Source organism: Anabrus simplex, chromosome 6 (assembly GCF_040414725.1).
Source record: "Anabrus simplex isolate iqAnaSimp1 chromosome 6, ASM4041472v1, whole genome shotgun sequence".
NCBI lineage: Eukaryota > Metazoa > Arthropoda > Insecta > Orthoptera > Tettigoniidae > Anabrus > Anabrus simplex.
In genome coordinates, this window is record NC_090270.1 from 300,040,213 (window position 1) to 300,057,762 (window position 17,550).

Genomic DNA, 17,550 nt, shown 5'->3' on the forward strand with positions numbered 1-17,550 from the left:
CCTACGTACTTCTTTGTTAAATCTGTACAACTTATTGATTTGTTTCAATTTGGGAGCTATTTGGGCTTTCTTTCTACTGAACAGAAGCATCACAACTATACTGTAGTATCTGAGGATGCTGACATGTAAGAATGTAAAACCATATCAATATCCACACAGTTTTATAAGTTCTCTATTTACACTGAGGAGTACACTGGAGTGAGCTTTTCCCAAACAGCTGAGGTTATAACATGCTTGCTCGCTGCAGAGATTCTCTCAAGGACGGTGGCGCTGTCTAGTGTATTATTTACTAACTCTATGGTCACGGGAATAGGTCAGACGTACTGTGAGGCATGAAGTTCATACAGAACCTTATGGGCGACCCTTAGCCACCTATCAGAAGAAAGCTGTAGTTAAGTGTGCTCGCTTAATGTTCTGTCGGTTCTGTCGTTCACAGTTCTAAACAGAATTGCCAGATCACCAGCAACTGTATGGGTATCGATCTTTGGCTCGATATAAACAATCAATATGAAGGATGGGATCGTGTGTGTGTGTGTTCAATCCTCAGTCCGAAGACTGGTTGGATCCTCAACAGCTCCACCATTAGTTGTCACAAAAGGCCTAAGCATCACTAAAGAGGTGTACTAGGGAAATGAGTGAGGTGGTTTCCTGTTGCTTTCCTCACAGAGCCAAAAGTTGCCAATACATATCAGTCTGCCAAGTCCACTAACATACATGTGCCAACCAACCCTGTGAGCAACTATCGTACCATTCATAGCAGGTACTGGCTGCATAAGAAACGGCATTACTAGCATCACTCATAACTCTAATCACTTTCATACCATCAAGGCCAAGGATAAGACTGAGACAGGTTAATGAAAGTAACAAAATTGCTCTAGTCCATGCCAGAAGACATAGTGCACTGTAAACACTAGGTCTTCCCAGTAAAGGCATACAGATAAGGTATTAGTCCGAATACAGTTTCTTTTTTTAGCCATTAGACAATATGACATATTACATGACATTTTCACCTCATGAACATAATCAATTTGGAAAGCCAAGTCTAAAAAGCTTTATACTCATACCACCGTAGAGATGATGGTATAACAGTAAAACATCTTTAGGCCGACCAGACGATAAATAACCAAAAAACCAACATTTAGAGGGGTGGTCTTCTTAAAGCCACCACCACTGCCGCCACCACCACCACCACCAATGCTGCTATGAACTGCTCACTAGATGACCTTGTGTAGGAGACAAAATCTATCAAACCATCCACTACCTGCAGAGATATTAACTAAAGCTAGATCAGAGACAAATTTGAGGACTACTTCTTGCATTACTGGTTCACTTACAAGCAATGCTTTAGCTTGGGCTTAAGTGGATAACTCAAAAACAACACTGTTCACTTCTTCATGCCTTTGTTGTCACATTCTTCCTATTCCTTTAAGTAATGGTTACGATTTGTAATACAGTTTTCAATTTGACTTTTTCTGCACTTAAACTGATTTGCTTTATCACACTGAAATGTTCCTTTGTCATTTTCCTAAATTCATTCTTCCCATGAGAGTTCATTTACTTTCATGTCCTTTGAGCACCTGCCATGACAATGCACCCACTACTCTCTAGTAACAATAACAATCAGACATTCCAATGTAGGATGTACATGGATCCATAATATCGGACTGTAAATATTTTCTTCGCAGTTTTCTTGTCATCTAAAGGGGGATATGTTACTGATTTAGGACAAAAATTCATGGCTGTTAGTCAGGGAAAGGAAAACATTGGTATTGGTCCTGTGAGAACATTATTCTATGTGGTCAGGAATAGGCTTAAAGGGGTGGTCATCCAAAAATGGTTTCATTGCAATTATTTGAAAGAGTAACGCCATGATTAGGTCTTCCAGATACTACCTCGATCTATTCCCTATATCTTCATGTCATAGAGAGAGAAGAGACAGTAAAATACAGTACAATTACAGAACATATAATCAAAATGTAATTACCTGCCCTTGTCCAAGAGATATACTCTCTACTTTTTGGCCATAACCTTTGTCTTCAGCAAACTTCAGCAGGCTGGCCATGGGATCAGATCCAGGAGACAGTATGAAGACAAGTGGTGAGCAGTTATTAGAGTCATTATAGGAGCCTAGAAGATCAAATGTTGGTGGCTCAATAAATGTTCTCCCCAGGTTGGTTACCACATAATCCTAGAATCAAAGACATGTATATTAAGAACTTCCACTCTTGCAGTAGAACAATCATACTGATATAATATTTAAATATATGAAGGTAAAGAAATACATGATAAGGTCCTGGAACAATAAGAGGCTGTTGATGCTGATGACATGGGAGACCCAATTTTGAGGTCAGAATTTGACAGAGCTTTGAGAGACCAAGTAGGAACAAGACACCGGGAATTGATGGCATACCCTCAGAATTACTGACTGCCTTAAGAGAAACCAGCATAGCAAGGTTATTCCGTTTAGTGTGTAAGATGTATGATAAGGAGAAGTGCCATCCCATTTTCAGCAGAATGTTGTTATACCTATTCCCAAGAAAGCCGGTGCAGAAAAGTGTGAAAACTACTGCACCAAGATTCTGAAAGTGATCGGGATCAGATAGTGTGAAAGGAGAATTATTACAATCTGTACAAAAATCAGTCTGCAGTTATAAGAATTGAAGGCTTTGAAAAAGAGGCAGCAATTCAGTAAGGAGTGAGGCAAAGCTGCAGTTGGTCCTCTCTCCTTGTTTTGTTTATATAGATCTGGAAGTAAAGGAAATCAAAGAGGAATTTGGGGAGGGAATCAAAGTCCAAGGAGAGGAAATCACAACCCTGAGATTTGCTGATGATATTGTTATATTACCTGACTCTGCATAAGTTCTGGAGAAATTGATGAACGGTATGGACAGGGTCTTGGAGAAGGAATAAAAGATGAAAATAAATAAGTCCAAAACAAAAGTACTGGAGTGCAGTCGTACAAAGTCAGGTGATGCAGGAAATATTAGATTAGGAAATGAAGTCTTACAGGAAGTAGAGAGTATTGTTACTTGGGTAGTAAAATAACTAATGATGGTAGATAAGGAGGACGTAAAATGTAGACTAGCAAAAGCAAGGAAGGCCTTTCTTAAGAAAAGAAATTGATATAGGAATTAGAAATATGTTTTTGAAGACTTTTGTCTGGAGCATTGCATTGTACGGAAGTGAAAGATGGACAATAACTATCTCAGCTTTTGAAATGTGGTGTTACAGAAGGATGCTGAAGGTGAAATGAGTAGATAGAATCAAGATTGAAGAGATACTGAAGTAAATTGGTGAGAGGAGATATATTTGGCTAAATTTGACCAGAAGAAGAGATAGAATGATAGTACACATCTTAAGACACCCAGGATTTGTACAGCTGGTTTGTGTGCAAGTGTAGGTGGTAAGAACGGCAGGGGTAGACCAAGGTACGAATATGACAAGCAGATTAGAGCAGATGGTAGGATGTAGCAGTTATGTAGAAATAGAAAGGTTAGCAGAGGATAGGGTGGCAGCGAGGACTGCATCAAACCAGTCTTGCTGGTTACTCTGCTATGGTAATTGTACCGGTTGGTACACCTATACGCTGCACATTTGGATTTTCCGCCTCGACTGGAGAAACTCTGAACTTCAAAAACCGAATCAACTCAACTGTTTCTCAGAAGATGTCACTGTGTGTATTTTGATTTGTTTTGTTTTTCATTGATCAAGAAGTCTGGACATTCTCTTATAGATGTCACTGCCAAAAAAATCTATGATCATGCACCCTGATGCGAAGTGAAGGAACTTATTTTTGAAGAAATTTTGTATTCAGAAGTTTTGGTCTTTACTAAATTTTGTTCTTTCATCTATGGGTTGGCAATATTAATTTTTCTTTCCGCCAGTTTTGAACTTAGCCAATCCCGAATTTCTTTAATTAATTTTGGACCAATAGTGTCCTTCTTCTCCAGTTTTAATGTGTAAATTTTGGGCAACCAATAAACGCCTGAGGGTGTGTCTTAATTATTCATGAAAGGTCTCGAATCGTCCATGAGGGTTTAAAAACTGCTGATTTTCATGGCTCGTCGCCACTTCAACAACATATAGCTTAGTGTATGGAAGTATAGCAGGGAACGGGTTGCGCCTCTTCCTTTGAGCAGCAGCTCTTCAGCAAAGGTAATGGCCTTTTAACATCTTTATTTATTTCTTGCTCAGTAGTTTAACCCCCGGGGAAGGTTCGAAACCTTTTCAAAGTATCCTACCTGTTCGAAAATGTAACTTAGTGCCGGCTTATGTAAACCTTTTCTAATTACTTTAACTGTAAATCGGGGATAGAGAGCGCTTTACCCTCTCAAGCTCCCCTTCAATTTGGATTTGAGGTGACTACGTTTTCATAACCAATTTTCTTCTCTTCATTAATGTGTTAAATTATTTTTCTTATACGAGTCACCTCCCTAGTGTGGGAATAGCCCCTGTGTAATCGGCCTAGTGCTCCTTAGGTTTTAACAAGTTGCACGTAGGAGTACAAGCAATGCCTCCATTCATATTGGTATTTTGGGCCATTTCATTATCCTATTATTTTTTCTTTTAAGGCCCAGTAGATTGGGTACGAGATACCCCTGTTCCATTATAAGTTGTGCCTCGATGGCAGTTAAGTGTAATAGTCTGTTATTGCCTTTAATGGGCTTGGAAGATTGAGAGTGGGTCAGCTCTTTCTGGTATTTTGAAAGGTGCCTCTAGGAGGCTTGACATTACGAGGTGGGAGCAAGTGCTCCATGTAATTAGGGGTTTTCTGCCCTTTGGTAATTTGTGGTTGTGAGCCGAGAGCTCAAGGATTGTCAAATTGGGACTCGAAGCCCAGGATTTGTAAAGACCCCTTAACTTGTGTTTTCCCTTGTAAAATTATTATTGTACCTGAATATTCATTGTTATTTCACCTAGTGAAAAATTGTTAAATCTTGTTATCTGTTGAAAATATAACCTTTATTTAAATTTTAAATTCATCTTTCGGACTTGTAGTTAGACCCATTCCAGCCCGCACCTTCTTTCACCTCTGCTGATCCACCAAAACACGGTAACAGTAATAATGAGTAGACCAGTGATGGCAAACCTTTTCCGACTAGTGTGCCATTTTAAGTCTGCTCTGAATGAAAATATACAACCTTTTTCCAGTCAGTGACCAGATCAGGGATGGGGTGAATGAAGCCCCCATCTTGTGGCGAGGATAGGAATTGTGTTGGCTGCCGAGGCCTGTCGCACTCCTCTGGGGCAATGATTAATGACTGACAGATGAAATGAAATGACATTGGAGTGTGTTGCTGGAATGAAGGATGACCAGGATTTGAACCACAGTATCCAGTGGTGAGAGGCCGGCACGCTGCCACCTGAGCCATGGAGGCTCTTTAAGACTGACTGACTGACTGACGTGGGTAGGCGAACGGCTCGCTCACTGTACCTCACTTGACTTTCAGACTTATCAGTGTTGCAGTCTTGCCATACTACATGTCTGAATGGAATTAGAATTTATATTTTCAATATTTATTTCTTACACGTGAAACATAGGCTGATGAGTTTCCTTAGGTAGGGTGATGGTCCCTTCAGTGTAAGAAGTGACATTGGAACCCACTGAGTAGTGTCTGACCCTGAGTTAGAGGCTGCTGCAAAAAAGAATCTGTACTCCATGTTCAGAGCAGCCTGATCACCTGCTGGCAGTAGCTCTAAAATGCTTTTGGAAAATGCAACCCCATCATAATAACAGCCTAAAATGAAGATGGCACTTTTAAATCAGCTTCAGTAAAGGCTACGTCATACCTCAGAGCCGACACACAGTTCTTCTCCTGGAGGAACTGTGAAAAGTGGCACTAGTAGAGAATATTATGAATCATTACAAATTTCACTGTGATCCATTCTAACAGTTACCAAAGAATTTGTTATTTATGGTCAACCTAATCAATACTCATTTTACTCATGATAAATTACAATTGGTGAATACGTGTTTCAGCTTGTTTCAAGCCATCATCCGATAACAAATAATTTATGGTAAAGAATAATTATTCCATTATAAATTAAAAGAAATACATTAAAACATTTGTACCTTCAAGAGGATCCTTATTTTGACTTTAGTAAGGTCTCCTAAACAAAATGTATCTACAGTTTAAAAAATAGCCTGTGAAATTCCACAAAAAACAAGTACTTCTTATAAATAACCTAAAAAAAACCGTGGCACAACAGCCCCAAAGGGCCATGGCCTACCAAACGACCGCTGTTCAGCCCGAAGGCCTACAGATTACGAGGTGTCGTGTGGTCAGCACGACGCATCCTCTCGGCCGTTATTCTTGGCTTTCTAGACCGGGGCTGCTATCTCACCATTAGGTAGCTCCCTAACTGTAATAACGTAGGCTGAGTGGACCTTCAACCAGCCCTCATATGCAGGTAAGAATCCCTGACCTGGCCAGGAATCGAACCCGGGGCCTATGGGTAAGAGGCAGACACGCTACCCCTACACCGTGGGGTTGGCTCATACAAATCGCCTACTTGTAATAATAGAGGTCCCTAAATAGCAAGAATAAAAACCATAGTTTACTTAACCATTCCACATTCTTTTGCCAATTCATTCTATAGTTTATCAGTTTGAATCTATAAAGAGAATAATTTAAGTGTTCAGACTTCTTCTCGGATGCTGTGGTAAGTCCCGAGCGAGCGCCATATGGCTTCTGTCAACATGGTGAGATAAGAAGATTGTGATGTGCAAACAAGGGCAACTTGACATGATGAGTGAGGGTATTAAAAATTATGGAATGAAAATCAGGTTTTTTTGGTTTTTTCTTTGCTATTGGCTTTACGTCACGCACCGACACAGATAGGTCTTATGGCGACGATGGGACAGGAAAGGCCTAGGAATGGGAAGGAAGCGGCCGTGGCCTTAAGTAAGGTACAGCCCCAGCATTTGCCTGGTGTGAAAATGGAAAACCACGGAAAACCATCTTCAGGGCTGCCGACAGTGGGGTTCGAACCACCTATCTACAGAATACTGGATACTGGACACACTTAAGCGACTGCAGCTATCGAGCTCGGTATGAAAATCAGTATGAAAAAGAGTAAGACAATGGTATTGACTAGAGGAGAAAGGGAAAGGAAAGAAATTATAAAAATAAACCTTGAAATTGAGGAGAGCTTCAAGTACTTGGGGAACAAACTGACGCAGGATACAAGGCTGACATGATGATCAGTAAAAGGATTCAACAGGGAAATACATTCTACCAGAGTGAGAAACCTGGTGTGGAAGAAGGAAGTACCAAGGAAGTGTAAAGAGGTGATGTACAAGATGTACTGTTGCTCAATACTGACATTTGCAGCAGAGACCTGGATACTCACAAGAATACAGGCCAGTGAAATGAAATTTTTAAGATGGCAGGAAAGGCAAGAAAGGACAGAATAAGGAACAAACACATCAGGAAGGAAATCAAAGTGGAAAAGCTTTGCAACAGATTCTTTTCTTTGGCTAGGAGTGGGAAGGAGGTGGCAGTGGCCTTAATTGAGGTACAGCCCCAGTATTTGTCTGGTGTGAAAATGGGAAACCACGGAAAACCATCTTCAAGGCTGCCGACAGTGGGGTTCGAACCCACTGCCTCCCGAATGCAAGCTTGCAGCTGTGCGCCCCTAACAGCATGGCCAATTTGCTCAGTTTTTACAACAGAATGGAAAGAGATAAACTTAGATTGTTTGGACATGTTAAGAGGATGGGAGAGAGAAGGATGCCAGAGCAGATGATGGGAACTCAAATAGGAGGAAGAAAGGAAGGTAAGAGGGAGACCCAGACTAAGGTGGTTGAAAATGATCAAGAATAATATAATTAGAAGAAACCTGGATTGACCGGGCGAGTTGGCCGTGCGCGTAGAGGCGCGCGGCTGTGAGCTTGCATCCGGGAGATGGTAGGTTCGAATCCCACTATCGGCAGCCCTGAAAATGGTTTTCCGTGGTTTCCCATTTTCACACCAGGCAAATGCTGGGGCTGTACCTTAATTAAGGCCACGGCCGCTTCCTTCCAACTCCTAGGCCTTTCCTATCCCATCGTCGCCATAAGACCTATCTGTGTCGGTGCGACGTAAAGCCCCTAGCAAAAAAAAAAAAAAAAAAAAAACCTGGATTGAAACACAGTTAAGGAGGAACAATTATGGTTGGATAGAAGAAGATGGAAAGGTGCCATAAACATCCTAACATGGTGGTAGTAGGATGAGAGAAATGTATGATGGTAGTGGTGGTGGTGGTGGTGGTGGTGGTGGTGGTGGTGGAAGAAAATAGAGGTCCCAGAAGGTTGAGGTAAGTGTCTAATAACTCCATATTCAAGAAAGGTGATAAGAAAGAATGTACAAATGCACACGTTGTCAACATATTCAAAAGGATATTGAAGGAAGATTGAGGGTGAAATTAGAAAAGAAGAAGAAGGCTTTATTAAAGGCAGATAAAACGTTTGATCTGATCTTTATAATACTACACATAGAGAAAAGATGGGAATTTGGGAAGATTTGCTGATGCCATTTATAGACATCGAGAACATTTACAACAGTGTACTAAGGCAGTTGGTTTGGGATGTGCTGAGAAGAAAAATAAGTAGACAGAGCAGGAGTGCAAATGATAAAAGCTTTGCACAAAAAATGTGTCATTAGTGTAAAAGTAAGTTAGGAGGAACAAAATAGATTGATGGGAAACAAGACATCAGCAGGGAATCAAGATGTCCCCCATATTCTTCATTACAGTAATGGATGAAAACCATAAGTCTATAAAAGAGATGATGAGAAAAAACATAACAAAGACCCCATTTCTGGCAGAGAAACATAGTGATATACAGTAGGGTGAAAATGAAATGGAAGTACAAGAACAATTTAATATATGGAATCAGGTGATAGAAGAGTTTGGAATGACAATAAACATAGAGAGGAGTAAAACAACCATGTTAATAATTATGTTATTTTTTTACGTCACACTAACTATTTTAACATTGTTTAGAGATGCCAAGGTCCCAGGATTTTGTCCCGCAAGAGTTCTTTTAAGTGCCAGTAAATCTACCGACACAAGGCTGACGTATTTGAGCACCTTCCAATACCACCAGACTGAGCCAGGATCAAACCTGCCAAGTTGGGGTCAGAAGGCCAGTGCCTCAACCGTCTGAGCCACTCAGCCCATCAAAAAACAACAGTGTACTAAGGCAGCTGGTTTGGGATGTGCTGTGGAAAAAGCAAGCAGACAGAACAGAAGTGCAAATCATAAAAGCTTTGTACAAAAACAGTGTTATTAGTGTAAAAACCAAGATAGGAGGAACAAAATGGTTTGATGTGGAAGGTGGAAGATAATAGTAAACAGAATCAACAGAAGTTGAGAAAAGTTTTGAATACTTGGAGAAAATAATCACAGAAGACCGGAAGATAACTGAGGAGACTGGAAAGAGAGTACAAAAGGAAAATGGCCTTTACCAGAGGGGTATACTGTAGAACCAAGAAGTTCCAAGAAAATACAAAGAACTTCCGTATTCAACTTACTATGTACTGATACTGACATATGCAGCTGGTACATGGACAACAACAAACCAAGATAAGAGTAGAGTTTAGGCAGTTGAGATGAAATTCCCTAAAGATATTTTAGGGAAGAAAATAAAAAATAGAATCAGAAATTAAGTGATTGAAAAGAAGATTGGAGTTTCAAAACTACAGGAGAGACGCAAACAAGCTGAAAAGATATGGACAAATGATGATAATGGGAGAAGATCAAGTTCCAAAGGAAGTATTTACTGAGAAACCAATAAGAAAGAGACCACAAGGCGGGTGGATGGATATAGTAGAAGAGAGTATAGAGAAGAGAGGAGGAAATACACAAGAAATATTGGTAGCAGAAACAAGTAGTGAAGAGGCTGGCAACGATGGAAGTGTGTAATTTGTAATCTGACCCACAGAGGAGGAGGAGGAGGAGGATAAGAAGAAGAAGAAAAGAAGAAGAAGAAGAAGTTGTATAAACAACCTGAGTCTATTTTTTTTAATAAAATTGAGATAAGTGCTGTACAGCACTCATATTTTGTAGATGCAAGTCAATTTTGTGTTGGTGCATTTGGAATTCAAGAGGACAATTTGGGGCAAATATTTGTTTGTTTGTTTCTTTATAGGAAGAGGAATTAGGGGTTGAAATAATTTATCAAGGGAAATGTTCGATGAATTTCCAAGTTCTTTGAACTTATTTAAGAAAAGACTAAGGAAGCAACTGATAGGGCATCTGCCACATGGGTGATAGGCCTAAATACAGATCAATGATGATAGATTGACTGACTGATACAGTTGCCAGGTGTTCCATATTATATGGAATTTCCATTATTTGAAGGTCTGAAGTACTGTCCCATTTTAACAGAATATGGGATGCCCTTTTATCCCATATTTAAACAATTCACTTCTGTCATGGTTAAAATGATCTATTTACGGTAACATTAACCGATCCTGCATTTCAGTTCATTATTCGTCATGTAGTGATTCTGCACCATGATCGAAACTTGTAGTACGCGAGCGAACCGCCGGCGCCAAGCCCAAGAGCAGGATTCAGGGGGGAGCAAGGACCAAGACATAGAGGCATCTGGCTTATGTCAACGCAGCAATTAACAAAACCCAGCATTCTTTCATTTTCAAATTCTTTCAGCAGGAATTGTTAAAGCTGGCAGTTTGTGTTATGCTGTGGTGGGGTGAGAGTAAGAGAGTTCATACTAGTGTTGTAATAATATGCGATTAACAGAAATTCAGCATTATTGAAAAAGACTAAAAGAGAAGAAAAATACAGGTTTTAAACATTAATGTAGAAAATGAAACAGAAAAATACTGTAATAAAGTTTGTGCGTGCAATTATACCTAGTACAGTAAATTATATCTCAGTGTTTTCTTGAGCAAAATGTCATTATGTCATGGCAGCATGACCTGTCCCTTATTGGCATTTTAAAAGCCTTGCAACCCTATTGACTGATTTATTTCTTTGGACTAACAATTTCAGTGTAATTAACCGATTCATTCTTACCATCACTGCTGGGACTATTTTATCTGGTCGAATACATCGCAGAATGCAAAGTCTATCCAATCCTGTGGTATTGTCGAAAGGTTGTGGAAAAGTTGCATCTTGTGGGGCGAAGGCATCATACAGTTCCTTCCATTTATCAATGTTCTTCTCAACAGATTGTCTAAGTCCTTTTAGCCTAGAAAATAATTTAAAATGTTAACTTGAGTAGACTTAACAGATAATGTTCCTAAAGAAAAACATTTCCTTTTACTCTTTTATCTACATCTTTTCCCACCCACTTTAGGCCAATGCAAGGACAGTACCTCACTTACAGTCACTTATCTCAATCCTGGACCCAAGTAAACACAGTTATAACCACAGTACACAAGTAGGGAATGTTGAAAGGAAGGAGACCTCAATTAGACTATATTTCCACTGTATGGAACCCTCACCAGGATTACTTGATTCAAGAACTAGAAGAGATCCAAAGGAAGCAGCATAATTTAGGAAAGAAGAGTGGTGTTAAGAACAAGTCACAAACTTTGAAATGGGAAGACTTAGGAATAAGGAGACGAGCCACTCAACTAATCATTATGTTTCAAGCTGTCAGTGGCGAGGTAGCATGGAATAATACTGTTGCAGCTGGTGTGCGCGTACACATAGTAATAATAATAATAATAAAAAATGGAATAATATAAAATTTGAAAAATATTAAATTGAAACAAAATTTATGCCATGTTTGTGTTGCAACAACTTTACTTACAGGACTAACAACGACAACTACGGAAGGATGTGGAAACATGGAAGGAACCCTAATGAGGCCATGGGAACGTATGGCATTGTGGGGAAAGAGAAACACACCCTTGAAATCTGTTGACAAACTAAAGTACAACACCAAATAGAAAATAAGGCCAGCAATTAATGTAGAAAATAAAACTCAAGTACACTGAACTGAAATACGTACTGACATACAGTTGAATACTACAGCTCTTCAGATAGTGTGTAATACAAGCTTTAACACAGAAGTTGAGGTAGGATTATGAGAGGCAAACTCAAAGACAGTTAAATTTATGTTAAATACAATTTACATAGATTAACAAATTCAGAGAACATGAAAAGAGAGTTGCTGCCAATAACAAGATTGCTATGACTTGTCTGTTGAGACAAAGTCATTCAGGAAACTCAAAATTGGTGAATATGAAAATCTAGGGAGAAACTCCGATGCGCAAAACAAAATTTTACATGGGAAAGTTACGTGAAATGAGAAAAGGCCGAAATACAAGGAAGAATTAAATGAAATCAAAGACTGTAACGTGTACCATGAGAAGCCAGTAACCCCAGAAGGCTGGAGTCCGGAGACGGGACGGACCTAGAGTGTGTCCGGCTGCTAAGGTGATCAGTATTCAAAGATGGGGGCAGTTGCCTTGCTCTCACAAGGACCCCAAAACCGGAAATCGTGCGATCACAAGTAGACCAATGAAAACACAGAATTTCCCCACATCTCCATATTCACCAATGGAAAAGGTCGTTATTCTGACCAATGACGATTCACCAGATTTCTGCAGGGGAAGTTCGAGAAATTTTCGTTATGCGATACAACTTCGTCATCAAGAACACAACACGTCCCCGTACATGCTGCCTCACAATTTGCTTTCAATTTTAAAACACAATTACACAATATTACAAAATCCCTGCAAATTAACATTCAACTTTCACATCTTCATAGATTGAAACTTCTTCATCATTAACAGTTCATAATGCCTCTCTTGATGTCTCTGAATTAGATAGAAAAAATATATATTCCAATAAATTTTAGAACACATATAAATTTCTCCATCCTTTCTTGATGACTGTTCTAACACAGGTCACAAATACAAGGGCTGAGTTTTTTTTAAGTTCGGATAGGCCATAAATAATGGACGTGTTGAGATAACAAGATGATTTTATTACCAAAAGATTTGTACATTCTTACTTCTTTTTCTACGCAGTCACCATGAAGGTTGAGGCATTTGTCATAATGAGAGACCAGTTTTCCTATACCCTCTGCAAAGAGCCAGTGAGCTCATGTAGGTCCTTACAGAGTCTTGAAGCTCTCATTGGTAGCGAGGCGTTGTCTATGTAATCACGCCTTCGTTTCTCGAAAAAGGAGATAGTCACTGGGTGCTAGGTCAGGACTGTAAGGTGGGTGGTCAAAGACTTCCCACTCGAACATTTAGATAAGTTCCTTTGTCACATTGGCACTATGCAGTTTTGCATTGTCATGGATCAGAATCATGCCAGATGAGAGGATGTCTCTTTGTTTGTTTTGTATCGCTCTCTGGAGGCGACGTAGGGTCTCACAGTAGACTTCCTCATCTGGCATAGACTGGCGGCAGACTTCTTTGCAGAGGGTATAGGAACGCTGGTCTCTCGTTATGACAAATGCCTCAACCTTCATGATGACTATGTAGAAAAAACAGTAAGAATGTACAAATCTTTTGGTAATAAAACCATTTTGTTATCTCAATACATCTGTTATTTATGGCCTATCAGAACTTTTTTAAAAAAAGCCCTCATATCAGTAGACTGAAGATTGATACAGTAAGCTTGAATAGAGTTCTTGTTATCTCAATACATCTGTTATTTATGGCCTATCAGAACTTTAAAAAAAAAAAGCCCTCATATCAGTAGACTGAAGATTGATACAGTAAGCTTGAATAGAGTTCTTAAAAATATGGAAGATCATACATAACATGTAGATTAAGTAGGAAATTTTAGAGGACAAATCGAAGTAAATATTCATTTAGAGGTAGAGGAATTAAGGATTGGAATAATTTACCAATGGAGATGTTTGATAAATTTTTAATATCTTTGAAATCATTTAAGGAAGGCTTGGTACAACTGACAACCTGCTACCTGGGCAACAGCCCTAACTGCAGATCAGCAGTGATTGTGTGTATATTAGGTTGATGTCTCCAGCTCTAATGTGATTTGATAACATTTTGATTTGAGCCATTTAGGCTGCAAATGTATCGATTTTGATGAGAAACTGGAACCCTTACTGGCAACCTATTTCTGAGTTTTAATGAAACCTTTCTGGACAGTAATAAAGAATCTTAGAAAGGAAGGGAAAAAGGAAGTGAATAGTGTTTTGGGTAATTCAGGTGAACTCATAATAGATCCCAGGGAATCACTGGAGAGGTGGAGGGAATATTTTGAACATCTTCTTAACGTAAAAGGAAATCTCCCTGGTGGTGTTGCATACATCCAAGCTTATGGGGAAGAGGAAAATGATGTTGGTGAAATTACGCTTGAGGAAGTGGAAAGGATGGTAAATAAACTGCATTGTCATAAAACAGCAGGGATAGATAAATTAGACCTGAAATGGTGAAGTATAGTGGGAAGGCAGGGATGAAATGGCTTCATAGAGTAGTAAGATTAGCATGGAGTGTTGGTAAAGTACCTTCAGATTGGACAAAAGCAGTAATTGCACCTATCTATAAGTAAGGGAACAGGAAAGATTGCAAGAACTATCGAGGTATACCACTGATTATTATACCAAGCAAAGTGTTCACTGGCATCTTGGAAGGGAGGGTGCGATCAGTCGTTGAGAGGAAGTTGGATGAAAACCAGTGTGGTTTCAGACCACAGAGAGGCTGTCAGGATCAGATTTTCAGTATGCGCCTGTAATTGAAGAATGGTACAAGAGGAATAGGCAGTTGTGTTTATGTTTCGTAGATCTAGAGAAAGCATGTGACAGAGTACAGAGGGAAAAGATGTTTGCCATACTGGGGGACTATGGAATTAAAGGGAGATTATTAAAATCAATCAAAGGCATTTGTGTTGACAATTGGGCTTCAGTGAGAATTGATGGTAGAATGAGTTCTTGGTTCAGGGTACTTACAGGGGTTAGACAAGGCTGTAATCTTACACCTTTCCTGTTCGTAGTTTACATGGATCATCTGCTGAAAGGTATAACATGGCAGGGAGGGATTCAGTTAGGTGGAAATGTAGTAAGCAGTCTGACCTATGCTGACAATTTGGGCTTAATGGCAGACTGTGCTGAAAGCCTGCAGTCTAATATCTTGGAACTTGAAAATAGGTGCAATGAGTATGATACGAAAATTAGCCTCTCAAAGACTAAACTGATATCAGTAGGTAAGAAATTCAACAGAATTGAATGTCAGATTGGTGATACAAAGCTAGAATAGGTCGATAATTTCAAGTATATAGGTTGTGGGTTCTCCCAGGATGGTAATATAGTAAGTGAGATTGAATCAAGGTGTAGTAAAGCTAATGTAGTGAGCTCGCAGTTGCGATCAGCAGTATTCTGTAAGAAGGAAGTCAGCTCCCAGACGAAACTATCTTTACAGCGGTCCGTTTTGAGACCAACTTTGCTTTACGGGAGCGAAACTGGGTGGACTCAGGATATCACACTCTTAAGTTAGAAGTAACAGACATGAAAGTAGCGACAATGATTGCCGGTACAAACAGGTGGGAAGAATGGCAGGAGGGTATTCGGAATTAGGAGATAAAGGCTAATTTAGGAATGAACTCGATGGATGAAGCTGTATGCATAAACTGGCTTCGGTGGTGGGGTCATGTGAGGTGAATGGAGGAGGATAGGTTACCTAGGAGAATAATGGACTCGGTTATGGAGAGTAAGAGAAGTAGAGGGAGACCAAGGCGACGATGTTTAGACTCAGTTTCTAACGATTTAAGAGGTATAGAACTAAATGAGGCCACAGCACTAGTTGCAAATAGAGGATTGTGGCAATGTTTAGTAAATTCACAGAGGCTTGCAGACTGAATGTTGAAAGGCATAACAGTCTATAATGATAATATATGTAATGTATGTTTGTTAATGAATTACACAAATATTGCAGAGAAAACACTGAATGCATCACTAGAGACTGTTTACATATGGCAATGGAATAAAGTGCAAACTAGATTGTTTTTCGTCTTTTAAGAGGGGAGGAGAGTGTGATAGCTAAGTAGCACAGTCACAGACTTCTCACCAATGCTGGACTTTTTGAAATGAAAAATTACATCTCATTGGCTCCGAATCAATATCATCATCAGAATAATAATGATGATAAATGTACCAGGGGTACACATTCCCCGGCTATTTAAACAGCGCGCCTTCTCTAAGGCCATCTATGCTAATGGACTTGAACTTGTAAACTTACAAAGATTTTGTCATCTACTGTCAGATGGCAAGACCATCGATTTGTAACTACTAGATAGAGTAATGTTTATTTTGTAGTTGGTAAAACTGGTTCTGAGGATTTTTTTAATGTAACAAAGTTGTCAATACTTCAACTGGTTCCTCCTTGACTGTAATCTACCTATCAGATAGAAATATGTTATCTAGCCAATTAAATCCGGGTGTGTGTACAGGAATCCAGCCTATTAGCAAAGAGTTCTGGAAGCTTCCCCTTATTCCCCTTTTGGAACTATAAAAGTAGCGCACTTTTGGGCCGTCTTGTCTGAATTGCTCCAGTGCTTGGAAATGCAACTTGACCTAAGGGAGGCAGAGGAGAGCCCTGCATGAGGAAGATCCAGCAGCACAAGGAAATGGCAGAATTTGCTTAGACATGTGATAGCGACTGCAGGTAGTTTGAGGGGAAGGTTTCAACCTCCTTTCTTTTAATGTAATTTTGTAAACTGGTGGTTTCAATGTATTATAATAATAATAATAATAATAATAATAATAATAATAATAATAATAATAATAATAATAATAATAATAATAATAATAATAATAATAATAATAATAATAATAATAATAATAATAATAATAATAATAATAATAATAATAATAATAATAATAATTTTATAATATAATTTTAATATTAATATTTAATATTAATTAATATTTATTATTATTATTATTATTATTATTATTATTATTATTATTATTATTATTATTATTATTATTATTATTATTATTATTATACATTTTATGGCCTACATTGGACCACTCTAGTCAATTATACAAAAGATTTCTTGATTTTCTATCAGCCAAATATTTTTTTTCATTCTGAGAGATGCTGCCTTCCTTTGTTCTGTTGAAAATACCCTCCCAGTAGACCTTTTATTGATCTTGGTCTGTAGCCTGGTGTGTGTGCCTTGAAGTTTCTTAACTTTATCGGTTTTATTTTTGAGATTGTCTATTGTTATTTGTAGCTCTTTAATATTTTCCTTAATTTCTGTGATTCCTTTAATCTTGGTCTTGCTATTCCATAATTTTTCAATTATTCTTTTGCTAATTCTGGTGTCAGGTGCTCTGATAAGATGTCCAAAGAACGATATATGTTTTTTCCTAATCATGCTCAATACTGGTTCAATTATCTTTATAAACTGTTTTATTTGATGCTATTCTCCATTGTCCATTAACTTGATATTTATTTATGCATGTTCTAATTATTATTCTTTCTGTCTGAAGTATTTTGTCTGTTTCAACTGTATTAGTAGTTTTAAAAATGGTTTCACTAGCATAAGTTATTTCTGGCTGTGTGACTGTTTTATAATGTTTTAATTTTGCTGCTAACGATAAGTTTTTTTTAT

The 17,550-nt window shown here is 38.6% G+C and overlaps 1 protein-coding gene across 1 annotated transcript in view; it reads right to left on the reverse strand.

Moving 5' to 3' along the window:
- The window catches only part of Dnah3 (dynein heavy chain 3, axonemal), a 912,075-nt gene that overhangs the window by 83,529 nt on the left and 810,996 nt on the right, over window positions 1-17,550 (reverse strand). The window contains exons 58-59 of the mRNA XM_068228454.1: window positions 11,023-11,197; window positions 1,985-2,188 (exon numbers count right to left, since the gene is read on the reverse strand). Of these exons, the coding sequence (XP_068084555.1) occupies window positions 1,985-2,188; window positions 11,023-11,197 (379 nt within the window). The remainder of the gene's footprint in view (window positions 1-1,984; window positions 2,189-11,022; window positions 11,198-17,550) is intronic.